The sequence below is a fragment of the Mus pahari genome, chromosome 8, assembly GCF_900095145.1.
Source record: "Mus pahari chromosome 8, PAHARI_EIJ_v1.1, whole genome shotgun sequence".
NCBI lineage: Eukaryota > Metazoa > Chordata > Mammalia > Rodentia > Muridae > Mus > Mus pahari.
In genome coordinates, this window is record NC_034597.1 from 109,079,790 (window position 1) to 109,100,376 (window position 20,587).

At 44.3% G+C, this 20,587-nt stretch overlaps 1 protein-coding gene across 1 annotated transcript in view; it reads left to right on the plus strand.

The window, feature by feature from the left end:
- Positions 1-17,363: 17,363 nt before the first annotated feature.
- Positions 17,364-20,587, plus strand: part of Tm9sf2 (transmembrane 9 superfamily member 2) — a 48,651-nt gene continuing 45,427 nt past the window's right edge. Inside the window, exon 1 of the mRNA XM_021202795.2 lies at positions 17,364-17,739. Coding sequence (XP_021058454.1) covers positions 17,569-17,739 — 171 coding nt within the window. The 5' untranslated portion in view covers positions 17,364-17,568. The remainder of the gene's footprint in view (positions 17,740-20,587) is intronic.

Consider the following 20,587-nt stretch of genomic DNA (forward strand, 5'->3'; position numbering starts at 1 on the left):
AATACCCACCTTATAAAACAACGCTCTGATGAAGTTATCCATCTCTCTTCTAAAGAGGAAGGATATAGGTGGGAGAGATGGCTCAGCGGTTAAGAGCACTGACTGCTCTTCCAGAGCTCCTGAGTTCAATTCCCAGCAACCATGTGGTGGCTCAAAACAGCTGTAATGGGATCAGACCTCGTCTGGTTTGGTGTGTCTCAAGATAGTTACAGTGTACTCACATACACAAAATAAATAAACAATTTCAAAAAAGAGGAAGGATAGGAAGAATTAGACAATTTTAAACTAAGTAACTGTTTAGGTTTTTTTGGGGGGAAGGGGGCTGGCAAGGGATTGAATCTAGTGTGTCATACATGTTGGCTAGCTGAGCTGGCAAGGGATTGAATCCAGTGTGTCATACGTGTTGGCTAGCTGACTTTACTACTCTCTAGTCCATCTGCAGCCCTTAAACTAATTTTTTTTAGTGTTTGTGTAGAGTGTGTGTGTTTTTATGTTTCTGTTTGTGTGGTGATTTGAATATGCTTGGCCCAGAGAGTGGCACTATTAGGAGGTGTGGCCTTGTAGGAGGAAGTGTGTCACTGTGGGGGTGGGCTTTGACACCCTCCTCCTGGCCATGTGGAAGACAGTCTTTTCCTGTTTGCCTTCAGAACAAGATGTAGAACTCTCAGCTCCTCCAGCACCGTGCCTGCCTGGATTCTGCCATGCTTCCTGTCTTGATGATAATGGACTGAACCTATGAACCTGTAATCCAGTCCCCAATTAAATGTTTTCCTTTATAAGAGTTGCCTTGGTGTCTCTTCACAGCAATGGAAAACCTAAGACAGAAGCGTATATGTGTGTGTGTCTGTGTATATGCCTGTTTTTCTGTGTGTATGTGTCTACGTGTATGTGTGTATGCCTGTTTGTTTGTCCCTGTATGTGTGTGTATGTCTGTATGTTTGCGTGAGTGTGTGTGTCTATATGTCTGTCTTGTCTGTGTGTGTAGGTGTCAGTATCCGTGCATGTGTGTGTCTCAGTGTTTGTGTGTGTGAGTGTATCTGTGTGAGTATGCTTGTGTACAGGTGACGTGGTGCCTGTGAAAGTCAGAGGACGACTTGCAGAAATCATTCTCTTCTACCATATGGGTCTCAGGGATCAGACAAGGGTCTTCAGATTTGGTAGCGAGCATCTTCACCCTCTGAGCCATCTTCCCAGGCTCTCCTCAGTGTCGCAGGTAACAGAAGCTCTTAAAGCTGGGCCTGCAGGAGGGTTCAGAGAGTCCAGGTATCTGCTTCAAGCCGATCAGCAGCCCTAGAACTCACATGGAAGAGGGAAATAACTCCTGCAAGCTGACCTTTGATCTCTACAAACCTGTGGATGGTACATGTGCCACCCACCCCGACACAAAATTAAAAAAACTTAAGATCTCCGGCAAATGTATGCCTCCAATCTTAACTGTTCTCACTAAGTGCTGTGTTCCTTGTGGCCACTTTGCTCACGTACACACATTTCTATCAGGGTACGGTGGAGCTCCGGCACACAAAACTGTTTGGCTTCACTTTAAGTTCTGGAAGTGTTAGTGGGAGTCAGAAGCAAGCCCACCTCAGAACCTTTTGGACCCCCAAAACAATAGCCTCGCTCACCTTCAAACTGCCAGCTTCAGCCAGAGGGCTGCTGTGAGCTGTGCTTCTGTGAGCCCGTCATGGCCTCCCTTCCTGCTGGTGATCCTGACTGGGACAGGGGAAGAAGGCTGGGACCCCGAGGAGTGGAGACAGGGGTGTTCTGCGGATTGCTCTTCAGAAGAGGCTTGCCCTCAGAATCCCAGACTCCATCAAGAAAGTAGCAGCAGAGTGAACCCTGACACGCTGGGCTTATGTGCCTCCCTCTAGGGCTCTGAGTACAGTTTCTCCATTACATCTAGCATAACTTTGATTTCTTTCACAAAGTGAAATCAAGTAGGCCACTGGGGCCTCTGGCAGCCTCCCGATGTTTAATACTTGATGAGAGTATTAACTACACGAGGGGGTTGAGAGGAAAGAGAAGCATTGTCACGCCTGCATGGTAATGGATGCTGATGGAAACCTAATGGTGCAGCCAGGGCTGGTCTTCTCTACACTCCGTAACAAACCACAAGAAGTCCAGAGATGATAGCTCTGTGGTCCTTACAATTGTAAAAGAGCCTTTCCAGAAGATATTTTTCTAATAACAGGGACCCTCTATTGTTTGCAAAAGGCTGAATTGTTAAAATCCTAGCATCATTCAAGATTCCTATAACAAGATACAGTTGCATGTGTACATATGCAAAAAGACATGGGCACTGGCTATTTATATAAAACCTCTTTACAGACGTATTTATTATTTTTCAACAGAGAGGAACTCACCTTCGTTTAGACCAAACAGGAATAACTTTGCTGTAGCTGCATGTGTAGCTCAGTGGTAGAACACTTGCCTAGCATGCACAGGGCTCTGGACTTGATCCCGGTAAATATTTTCATGTATGCAGTCTTCCAGTCTTTTAAATATGTTTGTAAAATTTTCAACGTTTAAATATGTGTCTTTGTGAGACCATCTCTTTACATGGTGTAGCTGCTCTCAAACTCAGGATCTTGCCTTAAGCTCCTGAGTGCTGGGATCACAAAGTGTCTTAGTTAGGGTTTTATTGCTGTGAACAGACACCATGACCAATACAAGTCTTATAAAGGACAACATTTAATTGGGGCTGGCTTACAGGTTCAGAGGTTCAGTCCAGTATCACCAAGGAGGAAACAACATGGCAGCATCCAGGCAGGCATGGTGCAGGAGGAGCTGAGAGTTCTACATCTTCATCTGAAGACTACTAGTAGAAGACTGACTTCTAGGCAGCTAAGATAAGGGTCTTAAAACCCTCTTAAAGACCACAGTGATACAAGGTCACACCTCCAAATAGTGCCACTCCCTGGGCCAAGCATATTCATCCATGACACAAGGCTAACACCTCCACAGCAGGCCTAAAAATCTTTGTCTAGGTCTCAACATACCCCAGGGTCAGTATCTCACCTACCCAAACCCTCTTACATAACCACAGTACTATCCCCTCTGCAAAAAACCATCCCCACGGATGGCTCGTTGTGGTTGTATCTGTGGGCCGGAACTTTTGGTCTGCTCCCTGGTTGTCACAGTTTCTATCAGATTAGCTGTTATCGGCTGTGGCGGTGAGCTCAGGAAACAGAGAAGGGCAGTTCTTCGTGAGTCTGCGTTTAGCCTGAATATATAGCATGCCAGGCAGACCAGGGCTACCCAGTGAGATGCTGTCTAAGAAAGAAAAAAAAAATGCTGTGAATGAGATTAGAGAATGTAGCCTCCCAGGACCTAAGACCCTGAACACATTAGCTGGTGTTCCACTACTGTACTTCCAGCCCTGAAAGCGTCTGAACAAAAGCTGTGGACAAAACCTGCGTGCTCTTTTCTGATGTAGGATTTCTCTTAACGATGCTATTTTAAACGCCTCTCGTGTTAGCCGTTCTCCTGATACCTGCAGAGTACCATCCTGTGGCCGGCCATGCTGCCATATTTATTCAGCAAATCCCTTTGCTGCGCATTTAAGTGAATTTAAGTGATACTCGAGCTACATTTCTTTTACACTCAAAGTACCCTCAGGAGTCGATTCTGAAAACTAAAATCATTATTCTTTCAGATTACATATTTATAGAGAATTTAAAGAATATGAGATAACAAATCGCCCTCCAGGCGCTGGCTAGAGCTCATCAGTGTGTGAAATAAATTGAGTACTGACATTGCTTTTGTTTTAGGTTCATATGCATGCGTGTGTCTGCCTTTGCTAATGTATGTGCACCAAGTACATGTCAGTGCCTGCCAATGCCAAAGGGCATCAGGGCATCAGGACTTTCAGAAAGCCGGGCGTGGTGGTGCACACCTTTAATCCCAGCACTCGGGACCCAGGAGGCAGAGGCAGGCGGATTTCTGAGTTCGAGACTAGCCTGGTCTACAAAGTGAGTTCCAAGACAGCCAGGGCGATACAGAGAAACCCTGTCTTGAAAAAAACCAAAAAAAAAAAAAAAAAAAAGAAAGAAAGAAAGGACTTTCAGAATATTGCCTGGAACCAGAGGTATAGGCAGTTGTGAGTTATCAGCTGTGGGTTCTGGGAACCAAACTCGTGTCCTTTGGAAGGAGAGCAAGTGCTCTTAACTACTAAGCTATCACGCCAGACTACTGTCTTTACTTTTATATATACATATATATGTATATATAATATATATGTTAATTTTTATGTGTGTGTTTTGCCTGCATGCATATACGGTGCACCATATATGTGTCTGATGCCAAGAATGTCAGAAAAGAGTGCTGGTTCCCTTGGAACTCAAGTTACAGATGACAGAGCCAACCTGTGGATGCTGTAAGTCAAGCCTGGGTCCTCTGCAAGAGCAGCAAGTGCTCTTAAAAGCTGAGCCTCCCCAGCCCCGCCTCTCCCCAACCCTGCCCCCCCTCCCTCCAGCCCTGCCTCTCTCTCTCTCTCTCTCTCTCTCTCTCTCTCTCTCTCTCTCTCTCTCCCCTCTCCCACCCCCTGAGGTAAGTCTCATGTAGCCCAGGCTGGCCTCAAACTCACTATGTAAATGGGGATGACATTGAACCTCTGATCTGCCTGCCTCCATTTCCCAATGCTAGGACTACAGGTGTGGGCTTATACAGTCCTGAGGGCTTATGAACTCAGGGCTTCTTCAATGCTAGGCAAACAGTCTTCCTACCAACTGAACCACAAAAGGCATAGTCTTAACTTTGCTTTCCTGGTATCTTAAGAAAGTGCCTTATCGATCTTTTTTAAATTACACCCTTTGTAATGGCAGTAAAGCGTTCACTGAACGTTCACTGAATGCTTTTCTTCCTTTTGCATTCCATGCATTTTTTTTCCTAGTGACACTTGAAGTGGAGCATGATCCCTATCATCTGAAGCTCGAGGGTCACTGAGATTCTGCCCTTCTTACTACTGAGTTCAAGTGGTGCCCTCAACAGTAGTGGAGTGTGGCTGAAGGGTGTGAGGGTCTAAGATTAGCACACTGGGCAAATTGTATGAGGTCAAAAACTGCCGCTAAAAGTCCTTTAAATAGCATTAGGCTCCCAGTGTGCTGTTCAAGTCTATACAATAGTACTTATGCAGTGTCTCAGTCAGTGTCCTATGCTTCCAAGAGACACTATGACCACGGCAGCTCTTACAAAGGACAACCTTTAATCCATGCTGCCTCACAAGCTCAGAGGTTTGGTCCATGTCTTAGTCAGGGTTTCTATTTCTGCCACAAAACAGCATGACCAAAAAGCAAGTTGGAGAGGAAAGGGTTTATTCAGCTGACACTTGACATTGCTGTTCACCACCAAAGGAAGCCAGGACTGGAGTTCACACAAGTCAGGAACCTGGAGGCAGGAGCTGATGCAGAAGCCATGGAGGGATGCTTCTTACTGGCTTGCTCCCCATGGCTTGTTCAGTTTGCATCCTTATAGAACCCAGGACTACTGGCTCAGGGATGGCACCATTCACAGTGGGTCCTCCCCTCCTGATCACTAATGGAGAAAATGCCTTACAGCTTGGTGTCATGGAGGCATTTCCTCAAGGGAGGCTCCTTTCTCCGTGATAACTCCAGCTTATGTCAAGTTGACACACAAAACCAGCCAGTACAATCCATTTTCATCATTGCAGGAAACATGGAAGTACCCAGGCAGACATGATAGCTGAGAGTTTTATATCTAGATCAACAGGCAGCAGGGAGAGAGAGAACCACTGAGTCTGGCTTGGGCTCCTGAAATCTCCAGAGTCACCCCTAGTGACACACCATCTCCAACAAGACTTTGCCTATTCCAAATCGGCCACACCTCCTAACCCCTGCTACTGCCTAATGACCAGCATTCAAATCTATGAGCCTATTCCTATTCAAACCACCACTCACAGTGAGTTTAAGAACCTTTTCAAGGGATTAAAAGTCATCCAAACCATCTTTTGTGTCAGGAGGCACAAGGACAGGGAAAATGGAGAAGTCACCAGTCTATTTGGCCTTAGCGTTAAGATGAGGAAGGCAAGCAGCAGAGAGAGGGGGAGGAAAGTGAAGTTTAAATGTCTTGTCTGGTGGCTGTGGAGGATGGGCCCGATGCAGTGATATTCAATTTTATAAGGATATCGTGCTCAAGAAAAACATGGCTGTGCTTGACCCCGTGGAAGGTTTTTATACAGCTACCCTCCATTCTCGCAGGAGCTCTAAGTTGGGGTGTGATTGTCTAGAAACGCTCTACTCCTCAATTAATGCGAAGGGTTTTTCTTCTGGGGACTTGCATGCTTTGAGACTTTCGGCTGACGTTCTGTAGCAGCTGTGGTGCAGAGCCTCACTGTCCTTGCCGGGCAAGTGTCCAGGGTTTAGTTTCCTTTATCTTTACTTCCCTTTGCAGATGCTATTTTATAAACTTTGCTTAGCATTCTGTCCCAGTGAAATTCATTTAGTGATACTCAGAAGTTTCCAGGAATCATAGTCAAAGGTGTCCAAGAAAAAAATCTGGAATGCTGTATTCATCAAAATCCAGAATGCTGTCTGCCACACCACCTTCAGGAGGACCTGTGTGACAAGTTCCACAGACTGAGGTGACTGACCTCAAAAGAGGGAAGCCTCCTGAAACCAGTTGTTGAACTCTTCACCAGAGAAAAGTTATTGAGCCGTAGTTCTCATGTCAATCAATCTGTTTTGTTTTCTCTTATTCCTTTTCTTATTTACATGTTCNTGGTAGCCTAGGCCAAGATCTTAAGCGAGAATAATGGGTAAGAAACCATCCCTAGAGATGGGGTCACTAACATGACCTCATCCCCGGGGAAACCTATTCTTTACTTTCTAAATCATTTACAAAACTATTATGATAGATAAAAATTTTCCCAACAATAAAATTTCATATGGCTACACGTGTGTCATCAGAGTTGGGTTTTGGTATATGGTAAAGAAAGCCTTAATTAGAAAGAATTAAAATAGTTTAAATTTACATATTGAAGATTTATAAAAAATCAGGCATTAGATGTTAAATAATAATTGACCATGGGGCTGGAGAGTTAGTTTAGCAGTTAAGAGTACTGGCCATTAAAGATTTATTAACCTGTTCCTGGAAATATGCCACTAGCCTTGGATGACAGCTCCCATTGAATACATCCTTTTAGAATTGTTATAGTTTGATGATTTATAATGATGTTACCTATTCTGTTTGTAATTCACTGAATACATAGTTTCAGAGTTGTAATGCTTGGATGGTTTTTGTTGGTATTTGTGATTGTTTCACTGGATATAGTTTCTAAGAGATGTAATGTTTGGTTTTTTAATGTATAAAATCCCCTGCTTGACCTGTGTTTGTTTCTGTTTTTTCACCACTGAATTCTTATACACCTAGCTCCGAGGACCCTCATTCCAGGGACCCCCATACCCGACTGGGGTGGTCTGTGGCAGCTGTACTCATAAAAATTCAGAATATTGTATTCATTTCTTAAGCACATGAATGACACGTCCCATCTCTCTCTAGCCTACTCCGTGTATACCCATGAAGTGGCAAAATTCAACCTAAGTTCATTTAAAACGATTTTAGTTGCTGGGAGATAACTCAGTGGAGAAAGAGCAATTAGAAGCACCTGAGCTCAGACTCCAGCACCCACGTAAGAAAGCCAGAGTGAAGGGGGAGGTAGCTAGGCATGATGGTACATGTCCTAAATCCACAGGCATGTGTATGACGTGTTCCCATACACATTTGAATGTGCACACAGACAAGCATACCACACACACATACAGACATATAAAAATATAATACAATGCAATCAAATAAATCTTTGTCCTGTAGTAAAAGGCTTGTCAGGGCTGGGAATGCAGCTATGTTAGCAAACTCCTTGCTTACAGCTTGCAAAGCCCTGAGTCTGAACTCCAGCACCCCATAAACCAAAACAGTGGCACACATCTGTCATCCAAGCTCTAGGGAGGTGGAGGCTCTGATACATACCAAGTTTGAGGCTAGTTCAAGATACATGAAAACTTTCAAAATAAGTCTTGTCATGTATATGTATAAGATATGCACTATATATTCAAAATCAATATATGCACTCAGAATGCCGTTTTACATATTAGGTATTTTAGTTTTTTTATGGGTACACTGACTTTCTGTGTGAACTTTCCTATCAATTATAAAAAGAATGACATGGATCTATTAGTATTGCTATGGTCTCAGGTATAGTGGTGGAGTGATTAGGAGCCGCCCTCATAGACTCATATATTTGTGTTGTGGATGGGCCTTGTGCTGATCTTGTGAACCAGACCCCCTAGTAAATAAAGGAGCCAACCACTGGGCGAATAGGCAGGGCTTTCAGGTAGGATGGGGAAGAGAGGAAGCAGGAGAGAGTTAGGTCTTTTTTGGACCAGGGATATCGTGAGGACAAGATGTTATTGCAAGTGTCTCCTGGTTTCAATGGCTGATCTGTCAGGATTTGCCACCGGAGGATTTAGATTTAATCAGGTTTACAGATTAGGATTTTAGCTGTTACGCTCAGCAATTGAGTTACCATTGTTTCTGAACTAAGCCTGTGTAGCATTTTCCTTCACGTGGTGGTTCGACTGGGTTCAAGAGAGAAAGGTAGGGAGGCAAAGCATGGGTTTGCCAGATGTGCACCACAAAGGCCGTGGGGATTTGAAGCATGGTGCTGGCATGGTAGCGACCCACCAGTGGGAACTTAGCGATCTGGGTGTAAAGATTTTGGTGCACTGAATCAGAGTCTCTACAAGATAAAAACAGGTTGGTCATCGCCAGCCAGTGTGTGGCCCACCAGGCTGCCAGGGCAGAGAGTTGCCGGCACAAGCGCGTAAATGTGCAGGTTCATTTTTTACTATTTCCCGCAACATATCTGAATGCTTGGCCATTAGAGAGTGGCACTATTAAGAGGTGTGACCTTGTTGGGATAGGCGTGGCCTTGTTAGAGGAGGTGTGTCACTAGGGGGAGGTATGGGGGTCTCAAATGCTCTTTCTCTTTCTCTCTTCCTGCTGTCTGCCCATGCAGAGGTAGGACTCTCGTCTGCATCTAGCACCGGATCTGCCTGAGTGAGGTGATGCTTCCCGCCATGATAATAATGGACTAAACCTCTGATACTGTAAGCCAGCCCCGATTAAGTGTTCTTCTTTATGAGTTGCTGTTGTCATGGTGTCTCTTCAGCCATGAAACCCCGGAACAGTATTTCTTACTTTGAATAGTACCCAAGCATCCAGCAATGAAGAAGCAAACTCCTCCTAGTTATTCTTCTTGACTCTCAAAAGGTAACTTGCTGGGGCTGGAGAAATGGCTCAGGAGTTAAGAGGTCTTGGTTCCCAAGCCACCGTGTCATGCAGCTAACAGCTGCCTGTATAATGCCAGCTCCAAGGCCTGTGAGAGTACCTGCATACATGTGGCACATTCCCAATACAGAGATACACACAGATACACATATACATACATACATACATGCATGCATACATACATAAGTAAAAATAAATTTTAAGGTGACTGCACAGCTCCCATTTGCCTTCTTCTGAACCTTACATTAACATACAATTGTTTTTATTTTCTTACAATAATGCTTGTGAGCATGATGTGTGTTGAATTATTTAATAATAATATATTCTTTTGCTATGTACTGTTTTTATTGTAGAACTACACCATAATTTATTTGTCCATCTTGAAGATGAACATCTGAGTTCTACATTGGTAAATACATCTTTTGTACATAAACTTTTAGAGGGAGTAGTAGAATTTCTGAGTTGTAAAATACACATGTCAAGCAAATTTCCCAAATATCTATACTCTCGATAGGCAAGCACCGTACCTCTGACCTCTGTCCCCAGGACTATGCAGAGTCACACCCTAAGTAATGGTGTATAGCATTCTGTCCTGTGTCCTTGGCAACATTTGGTGTGTCAGTACTTAGAATCTTAGCTATGGTCTACAGAGATGACTCTGAGGTGGTTAAAGCACCTGCCGTTCTTGCAGAGGACCAGAGTTTGGTTTACAGCACCTACGGCTCACTCACCATTGCCTTTAACTACAACGCCATGAATCCAGCACCCTCTTCTGCACTCTCAGGCACCAGCGATCACATCTGCACACCCCTTCCACACACATATTCACATAATTAAAGTAAAACAAATGTCCGCAATATTTTTTTTTTTTTTTTGGTTTTTTTCGAGACAGGGTTTCTCTGTGTAGCCCTGGCTGTCCTGGAGCTCACTTTGTAGACCAGGCCTCGAACTCAGAAATCCGCCTGCCTCTGCCTCCCGAGTGCTGGGACTAAAGGTGTGCTCCACCACACCCGGCTCCGCAATATTTTATTTATGTTGTTTGCATAGGTCTTTGCCACTCAGTGAAATTTTAGTTTATAATCTCCTAATGAACAAATGTGCTGTTATCCACCATTGCCAATCAATATGCAAAGTTTTGTGCCAATGAAATCCTTAAACCTGTATCAATATACAAAATTCTGTACTAATTTAAGAAAATATAACTTCAGTTCTGTATCAGAATATGAAGATCTCTACCAATGTAAGACTGTGGCTATAAAGTGCTTTTATTTAAGAGTAAATTTAACAGGGGCTGGAAAGATGGCTCAGTGGCTGCTCTTCTGAAGTTCTTGAGTTCTAATCCCATCAACCACATAGTGACTCACAACCATCCGTAATGAGATCTGACACCCTTTTCTGGTGTGTCTGAAGACAGCTACTGTGTACTTACATATAATAAATAAATAAATCTTAGAAAAAGGTTTTTTTTAAGTAGATTTAATAATCCATCCCTATTTGTCTAATTACCCCTTTCCTTTACAAAGGAAAGAAAGAAAGGAAGAAAGGAAGAAAGGAAGAAAGAAAGAAAGAAAGAAAGAAAGAAAGAAAGAAAGAAAGAAAGAAAGAAAGGGAGGAAGGAAGGAAGGAAGGAAGGAAGGANAGAAAGAAAGAAAGAAAGAAAGAAAGAAAGAAAGAAAGAAAGAAAGGGAGGAAGGAAGGAAGGAAGGAAGGAAGGAAGGAAGGAAGGAAGGAAGGAGAAAGAAAGGAAGGAAGGAAGGAAGAAAGAATAGAGAAGAAAAAGAAAAGATAGAAATCCCTTCATCTAAGCTCTCTAGTTTCCTCCCTGTCCAAGACTATAACTATTTGTAAATCAACCCTTAAAGTGACAACATATCTATAATTTATAAAATGACCAAAACTATCCACCCCAACTTTAGGGACTGGGACAACAATATCTTTATAATAGCTTCTTGCTGAATATTGATGAGGAATTCCTGTTTGGGAAACCAAAAGGAAATTGGAAAATGGTTATGTGGAAAGAAAGCCAGGTGGCATCATTTGTTGTCCAGTCTCTGTGTTGAGAAAGTTCAGGCCTTAACTGAAGTCCTGATTGGGATGGTTTGAAAGGCTGGCTGAATTAAGGTTATCTGGGATCAGCAGTCTTTCCTGAAGCTGTTCTGGAAGCAAGTCTCTGGAAACAGCATCAGCTTGAGGCAGGATCGATCAGGGAGCTGGAACAGCAGGTCTCAGTGTCTTAGCATCCCTGAGGGTGAATCCTGTCAGGGCTGCCCTCTTTGTGTTTCATTCTCTAATATATAAACTATTTAGTCTAGGAAGACATTTGTATGGAATGTGCAGGGTGCATAAATCAGTCAGGATGATGTTTTTGTTCTTTGAGTAGATGAAAGGCAACTGCCTTTTTTTCTTTTTAGTTTGATCATATAATCAAACTGTAATATAATTTTTCTAGGTTATGCTGACGAAATAATCCCTCTCTATAAGTCCTGATTTATAAGCCACTAAATTGCTTTTCTATGCTGAGAAGAGACACCATAATCAAGGGAACTTAAAAAAGAAAGTGTTTAATTTTAAAAGCTCACGGTTTCAGAATTAGTTCATGACCATCGTGGCAGAGAGTATGATGGGGGCAGACATGGCACTGGAACAATAGGACAGAGTTTCTCTGTGTAATCCTGACTGTCCTGGAACTCACTGGAACTCACTCTGTAGACCAGACTGGCCTTGAACTTAGAAATCTGCCTGCCTTTGCCTCCCTAGTGCTAGGATTAAAGGCCTGCGCCACCACTGCCAGGCTGCTCATCCTGATGAACAATTGGGAAGTAGAGAGCGGAAGAGCTAACTAGGAAGGGGTGACTTTGAGGTTTCAAAAGCCACGTATCTCCTCCAACAAGTCCATACCTCCTAAGCCTTCCCAAACAGTTCTACTAACTGGGGACCAAGAAGCTAAATATATAAGCCTATTGGGGGGCATACTCATTCAGATGGCCACAAAGTCCATTTGGGGACTGCTGTGGTTTGGATTTAAAGCATCTTAAAGGCTGGTGTGTTGGACACTCAGTGAGCCCAATCATTGAAAGGTAGGTTACTGAACAATAAGAGCTCTCCACTGTAAATGTAATTCCTGGGGGCTCTTCTTCGCCCCTTTTGCTCCCAAGTAATGATGGAGTTTCTACACTTGTTCTAGTCTGTTTTAGCTCCCAAATAAACAACTCCGGGGCCTAATAAATGTATTAATGAGCTGCAGGCACTGCGCTTAGGCATATATTTGTCTATTCTAACCCTCTGTGGATGCCTATGTCCCAGCCATGTGGTCTTTTACCTGCAATCTGAATCGTGCCCTGGCATGCAAAAGCTGTTCAATGTGTGTCCCCAACACTGAACTGATCTAGGGTGATGGGTGAGTAATTTGACAGCATCATTGGGAGGCAGAGGAATCCTTTGGAGGTGGAGCCTATTTAGAGGAAGTAGGTCACAGTGTTTTTTGGGAGCTGTATCTTTCCTGATGTCCCTCTTCTGTTTCCTGCTGTCCTCCCTCCCTCCTTCCTTGCTTCCATGAGGTGAGCAACTCTGCTTCACCATCCTTCTGCCCTGCCAAAACCATTGGAGCCCCCTGATCATGGATTGAAATCTTTGCGAGCATAAACCAGAACAAACCTGTCCTGCGCCAAGCTGTTTTCCCCAGGAATCTTGTCATAGCAATGGGAAACATCGGTAATGCTTTATCTTTTTTTGTTTCACTTTGAGACACAGTCTAGCTAGATATGTAGTAGACCAGGCTGGCCTAAACTCAGAAGTCTGCCTGCCTCTGCCTCCCACGCGCTGGGATTAAAGGTGTATGCCATCACACCCACCCCATTCTTTATCTTAAAACTCCAGACTTCATAACTTGACTCTGACCTCTTTGGGCAGTGGTTTATAGCTTATTTGTTCGATGCCAATTTTACTTCCAAATTATACTAAATAGAGAATAGATTTTTCTCCCCTTTACCCTTTTTATATTTGGGGTCTATAATTAATCAACAATTACTAATTAACAAACTGACAGAAAAAGATATTTATTCATGTTTTTATGTGTATGGGGCTTCACAGAAAAGAAATGAAAACCAAAAGAAGCCATTGTTCTTCCAGGAATATTTCCTGTTTTAACAGGCAGCCATGCATTGTATAGAAGTGACTAGTTAAAACAGGTTTTGATCCACAGGCAGTAGTACATTGGGACAGCAATGAGGAAATGTGTGGTAGATTAGAGTTGATTGCTACATTTTATCATAATTTTTTTTTTGTATTGTCTCAAGTCTTTTTAGTTGTTGGGGCGGTTGCTTCTGACTCTATTGGCCAAATAATCATGGACCTAACACATGCTAGGCTAACACTATACAACTAAGACCCCCTCCTTTTTTTTTTTTTTTTTTCCCCCTCCTTTTTTTTTTTTTTTTTTTTTTAACTTCTTGAGACACAGTTTCATTAAGTTTCCCCAAGCCGGTCTCAAACTCAGGGATCTGCACCTTAGGAGGTCTTGAATTTGTGATCCTTGTCTCAACCTCCCAAGTTGATAGGGTTGCAAGCCTAGCCCAGCAGGTTCTACCCCTACTTCTATAAAGGCAAATCTCTATTCCGCTTAGACAAAAAAGAGGACCATCTTGTGCACACTAGTTTTCTGCTACCTTTAATGCAGTGTTGTTTTGTATGCTCAAATGGAATATTCTTGGTATGATATTCTGCCCTGTCATTGATGATATACTCTGTCAGGAAATGAAGATCTGGATTTTTTTTTTCCCCTTTAAAAAAAAAATCTTAAAAGGGCTGGAGAGATGGCTCAGCGGTTAAGAGCACTGATTGCTCTTCCAGAGATCCTGAGTTCAATTCCCAGCAACCACATGGTGGCTCACAACCATCTGTAATGTGATCTGATGCCCTCTACTGATGTGTCTGAAGACAGCTATAGTGTACTCATTAAAATAAATCTTTTTAAAAAAAAATCTTAAAGACTTTCATTTTCAGGCATATAGGTAGTAAAATACAGTGCACGTTCTTTTCAATTATAAGGCACTTTCCTATCAGTTTACCCTCCACACATGTGTAGGACAGCCAAGTAATATACATGTATTTCCTGTGTATTATTTGACTGAGCACCTGAAATTAAAACATTAATGGGTACCTGTATATTTGTTAAATCTGGCCATATCATTCATACAGTGTGAGAAACTCAGAAAAACAGATATCTAAATTATTTCAGCAGAAAAGTGTATGTGTGTGGGGAGAATTTTGAATTTTAATTGTGGCAAACCATACATAATAAAATTTATCATCTTAACCACTTTGAGTATAAAGGTCAGCGTATATTGAATTGTTCATTGCTCATGCCTCTCTGACCGTTTTCGTCATCCGTACCCATGATTATTAAAAAACCAAAAACCAAACCAAACCAAACCAAACCAAACCAAACTAAACCAAAAAAGCCCTTCTTGCTGGGCAGTGGTGGCGCACGCCTTTAATCCCAGCACTTGGGAGGCAGATGGATTTCTGAGTTCGAGGCCAGCCTTTTCTACAGAGTGAGTTCCGGGACGGCCAGGGCTACACAGAGAAACCCTGTCTGGAAAAAAAACAAACAAAAAAAGCCGTTCTTTTCTTTTCTTTTTTAATTTTCTTTATTTACGAAAAAAGTCGTTCTTTTTCCTCAGCTTCTCCGAATTGTCAAATGCCGTGTGCAACATAGGAAAAAATCATATTCCTCAGGTTTTGCTCCAGAGTTATCAGTAGTCTGAAAAAAGTTGCGTCATCTTATGTGTAAGAACGCAGAGATTTCGCTTTAATCTAGTTGGGAAGAGTCTCTGGATGCGTTTCTTGCTTAACAGCGCTTAGCAACCTGGAGCTGGCTAGCGAGGGAATTCTTCGCCCCGCCCCCTCCCGCCCGCCCGGCCAGGTAACCTAGGGAACCGCAGGTGAGGCGTTACCCAGAAGAGGCCGGATCCGGAAGTAGAGGTGGCCCCGCCCACCAGCCAAGCAGCGGCCAAGCACGGTGACGTGTCGTTGTAGGAGTTGGCTTACCCGCCCTGCGTACGCCCAGTCGGAGCTCTCAGCGGGTCAGCTGTTTGGAATCCCGAAGTCGTTTTCATTCGCAAAGACTCGTTGTCCGGGTTTTTAATTTACTTTACCCAGAGTGTCGAGGCTGTCAGGTCTGGAGGCAGGGAGCTTCAGGTCGCCGTGGGTTCATCACTGAGCATCCTAGGCCATCCTGGGAAGTGATTCTCGGTCTTAAGCTTGTGTGGTGTGTGAAAGCGGGCGGGAAACCCTGGAAACCCTCAGGCGTTAGCACCGCAAGTCTGCGACCCTACATGCAGGTCTAGAACCTGTGTCCTCCGGCGACCAGGGCCGAGCACTTTCTAGTTTGCTTCGCCTTCGGTTCTCCAGGCCCGGCTGTAGAGTTGGAAGATGCAGAGACCAGGCCCCTGCAGCCGTGGGAAGTGAGACAGTGAACAATAAACACGATCGTTTCCGAAATTGGTAGACACCGCGGAGCACCGGTGGAAGTGGGGGACACCTACATCCTACATTATCCCTCTTAGCACAAGTAGAAGCTGGGGAGAACAACAGAGTGGACTAGCGTGGTAGGTAGGAGCTACCTACCACGGACTCTGGCACAGCGAGCAGCATGCCAGCTATGGACAGTGAGGTTGGAGGTAAAGGTGTTGTCAGGGGTAGAAAAAAATAGTAATGGCAAGGTTGGGGCGGGAGCTGCGGCAGTAAAGGTCAAGTTTGGTAGTATCAGAAAAATAGGTAAGGGGGCATTTTAATCCTCCCTTTTTCTATTTGGAGACAACTGCTTCCCGTTTCGACAAAGGGCGTTGTCTCGACTAAGCCCAAAGTTCAGTATGTGCTAGTATTTGAGACGGTGTGTGCGGACACTCCTTTTGCTATAAAAGTGGTCAGCACCACCTGGGACAACTATATCACATTTTTTTTGTGTGTGTGTGTGTGTTTTTAAATTTAATATTTACCACTCTTTTGGAGGGTGAGCATCCTTGTGTTCTCATTTCTCCTGTGATGAATCCATGGCCAGGGGCACATAGCTACATCACAGTGTTCCAAAGCCAGGGCGCTCAGCCAGTACAAATTACCTTTGATGTGAGAGCTCTTTTTGGTTATGTCAGTAGTTCTTTTTGTAGGTGCTAGAGCCATTGAAAATATGGTTAGTTATAGACTTTGGGGTGGGGGGAGGATATATGAGCACCCAGAAGAATTTTAATAGCATGAGACTACAAACTATTTTGAATTTACCCATTTTCTGAATTTGCCTTTTCTTGAATGTGGGGGTTACGGTCATCCAGGACTGTGTTTGTTTTATATTCTAAGATGATGCACTCTGGGGAAGAATTCGGTTGAAGTCTAAAACTCCATGGGCTTTTTATGCTAAACTTTTTCCCCCCTCCTTGAGCATAATGCTTTCGCACTAACGGATACAGACATAACCATTTCCCATCAATGGGAAAAGCTCTGCTAGTCTTTCTTAACACGACTGCTTTGCTTAACTAAGCCCCGGCAGGTATCTTCATTGCAACATGCCATTGCTCCCATCTATCTCATTTCGATTTTCTGAAAGATATGTTTGTTGTGTGCACACTTGTCCCACACAAGAATGTTCCAACATTTCCGATGCTTAGGAATTATTCTTGCAAATGACCTTTAAGAGCTGTTTAAAGATTTACGAACCGTTCTTTCCATCTGTTCCCTTACACTGGCCCCAACTTCGTAACCCCTGAGCTCTGCCTCATCGACCAACTCGGTCTCCATCAGCAAGTACTTGGTTTGTCAGTCGTGAGCTGAGTGGCGGGTGTGAGGAGGTGACAGAGGGCAGAAAAGAGGTGGTGCGCCCGAGGAGCTGGAGCCGAATGTGGAGCCGAGCGCCACGGTGGAACCTGGAACCCGACTGTGGGTGCCGGAAGCGCAAAGGCGGAAGTCACCCAGCCCGGGAGCTGAAAACCCGGAACACGGATCTCCTGGCCGCCCCGCCCGGAAAGAGCCCGCTGCGCTTGCGGCGGCCGCACTGAGCATGTGCGTGCGGCCCCGCGCATGCTCCGTGGGGGCCCGCTTCGGTTTCTGTCGCGGGGCCCGTGGTGTCTCCTAGCGTAACCGGAACTAGCCGTTGCGGGCCGGCCTTCTCTGCGCTCGGGCCTGGAGGTGATCTCTGAGCGCCACCGACCCCTCCATCCTCGCCGTCCCCCTCGGCTCGGCCGCCCACCCGCCCGCCCGCCTCCCACAGCCGCCGGCATGAACTCCAGGCCGCCCGCGTCGCCGCCAGCGCAAGGCTCGCGGTTGCTGCTGCTGTCGCTGCTCCTGCTGGGGACGGTCCCAGGCCCGCACCCGGGCAGCGCCTTCTACCTGCCCGGCCTGGCGCCGGTCAACTTCTGCGCCGAAGAGAAGACGAGCAACGAGTGCAAGGTGGGGGAGGCCTGTCGGGCTGCGCGCCGCGCTGGGAGCGGGATCTGGGAGCTGGAGGGGGCGTAGCTGTGGGTGGGGTCGCCTTCCGAGCCGTGGCGGGCCGGGGGCCTGCGGGCGCAGGGCGCTCGCTCCCCGCGGGCTCGCCGCTGCAGCTCAGGGCGCTTTGCCCGGACCCCGGCGGCTTGCGGAGCGCCCTTGGACTGGCCTGCACGCAGGGACGCTGTGACCGGCTGCCCACACGGGGCGCTCCCAGCCGAGCGACAACTTCCAGTAACTTAAATTTCGTAGCTTACTGTTTCATTGCACTTTACTGGAACTCCTGGTCACGATGGCATATTCTCTCTAGGACTTTGATACGGAACTTGAAGAATACCAGTTGATTATTTAACCTGTGGATTGTGACACATTCTAGCCCTCATTACAAACTGTGTTAATAAAGACTAGTTGTAGATACGCTTAATCCCTGGCCTTTAAATTTTTTTTTTTAAGCTATAAAAATTTTAAGAGACCCCCCCAAATGAGTTTCTCCGCGATGGCTTTAAACACTTAAAAAGCAGCAAACAGCGAGAGAAAGAACCGGTCTTGAAAATGTTGGTTTTGTAGACCATCCGCCCACACGTTTTTCAGTTTACCAGCTGATAGCAGCTTTTAGGTATAAGGTGTAGAGCATCCATCACAGTACACCATTATTTCGTAAAGTTACTAGAACTTAACCATTTGGAGGATTGAGGGTCTCTCTGAAACCGTTAATTTTAACACTTCAAATAATAGTTAAGAAAACGTTTACACTGTGTTTATTTGCCAAAATTTTAAGCTGGTGTTTATTTTATGACTTAGCTATACTGCAGTTGTGAAATTTGAGGTTGTTTTAGAGTATTAGGGAGGCCATTACAGTTTTCATGGCATTTTGCAGCTTCTCTTTAGATTTGCAGGCTATTCTGTGTGTTGTTAACATGGTCACTACGGTTTTAGAAAGAAACAAACGTAATGACAAGTAATGTTATAGTGTCAAGTAATGCCTACCAGTCGGTAAGATTCACCCAGGCTCACAATCCATTAACTGTAGTACCAGGAAAAGCAGGAACTTCTGCCTCCTTCTGGAGAGTTCAGACCTAAAGTGAGATCCAGTCTTACAGGCACACTGAATTTTTCTGTTAAATATTTCAGTAGCCAACCTTTATAAACAAGTACTTGGTCTGTAAATGAACGCTGAATGTGTGTTGTATTCATAATTTCTTAGAGAAGTACATTCCTGGCTCCTCCATCAGTCTCTGGAGAACAGAGGCTTATTAATAAAATCCGATGTTATGAAAGGAATGGTCCACATACCTAGAGAGCATAGATGAGGAAACGTTTGTGGATTAGAGTCCTCTGGGGAAGCAGCAGAGAAGTGACACTGGACACAGACTTTAGAGAGGAGTGTGAGTGGATCTGTAGGTCTGCAAGCTAGGTGGTTTGTGTCGTCTCACTAGGTCTTAAAGTGTCTTTTTGAAGTTTCTGTTCCTTTGAGGGTTTGACTTAGATAGGTGTGGGGATGAACCGGGCAAGGCAGATCATAGTAGTTCTGGATGTTGGATTGTTGTCTTTGTTCTTGGTTTCTCCATTAGCCAGGAGGAAGAGGGGTTAATGTTCCTAGGCTCTCTTCTAATTTAACTAGCTGGCGTGGAGACTTAAACATCTTCCCTTTTCTCTCAGTAGGGAGGTATTCTGCTTAGTAAACAGTTTGAATTTTTACTACTGCGGTCAAGATGGTAACTATTTACAAACATCCCTTCCCTCTTTTCCAACAGAAATTTACCTTACAGTTTGGGAGGCTGAGAAATCAAAGTTTTAGGTGCTCACAGATTTAGGGGCTGGTGAGGATTCCTTTCCTTCCTCGTTCATATGTATGTGTGTCTTCATGTGGTGGGAGGGATGAAAGAGCTTCTTTAGCCCGTTTTTTTGTTGTTGTTGGGGGTTTTTTGTTTGTTTTTTTTGTTTTGAGAACACTAAACCATTCATGAGAACTCTGCCCCCAGGACTTGGTCATCCCTAAAAGACTTTCCTTCATAGTACCATTACCTGAGGGTCAACTTTTTCAATACAGGAACTGGGGACAGGAGAATGTAAACATACCATTCCATATTTCCTGAGGGCAGAAGAGTGAGCAGAGAGGTCCTTGATGCTGTTGATAGGATTTCTGGTTCTTTTCCTTGCCTCTATAACACAGGAATAATCATGTTTGCTTATGTCCCCTTGAAAGATATTTTGGATTTCTTAGGAGAAACACTGTATTTTACTGGTTGAGTGCAGAATGAAGCAGGTATAGTTCAGTGCAGAGTATGCAGCACCGCATAGTCCTATAGCTTCTGCTGTGAAGTCCTCATCCCACATTAACTCAGTATGGATTGACTGTTGACTTCACTATTTTGTTTCCTTAAAATTGTTGTATAAGCCTTTGGTGTCTGGGCACACCTTTAATCCCAACACTCAGACACAGTGGCAGGTTTATCTCTTCAGTTTATGGCCAGCCTTGTCTACATAATGAGCTCTAGGACAGGGCTGTGTAGAGAGACCTTGTCTCAAAAGCAGTAACAACAACAACAAAGTTTTATGTTTAATTTCCTAACAGAGAAATGTGAGTTCATTGAACCTAAAATCCTCTTTATGTTCTTCTAACTTCTGATTTATGATCTTAGCTTTTGTAAATGAGTTTTGTGGTTTACTCTTTTTTTTATTTTTTTTAAAGATTATTATATGTAAGTACACTGTAGCTGTCTTCAGACACTCTAGAAGAGGGCGTCAGATCTTGTTACAGATGGTTATGAGCCACCATGTGGTTGCTGGGATTTGAACTCCGGACCTTCGG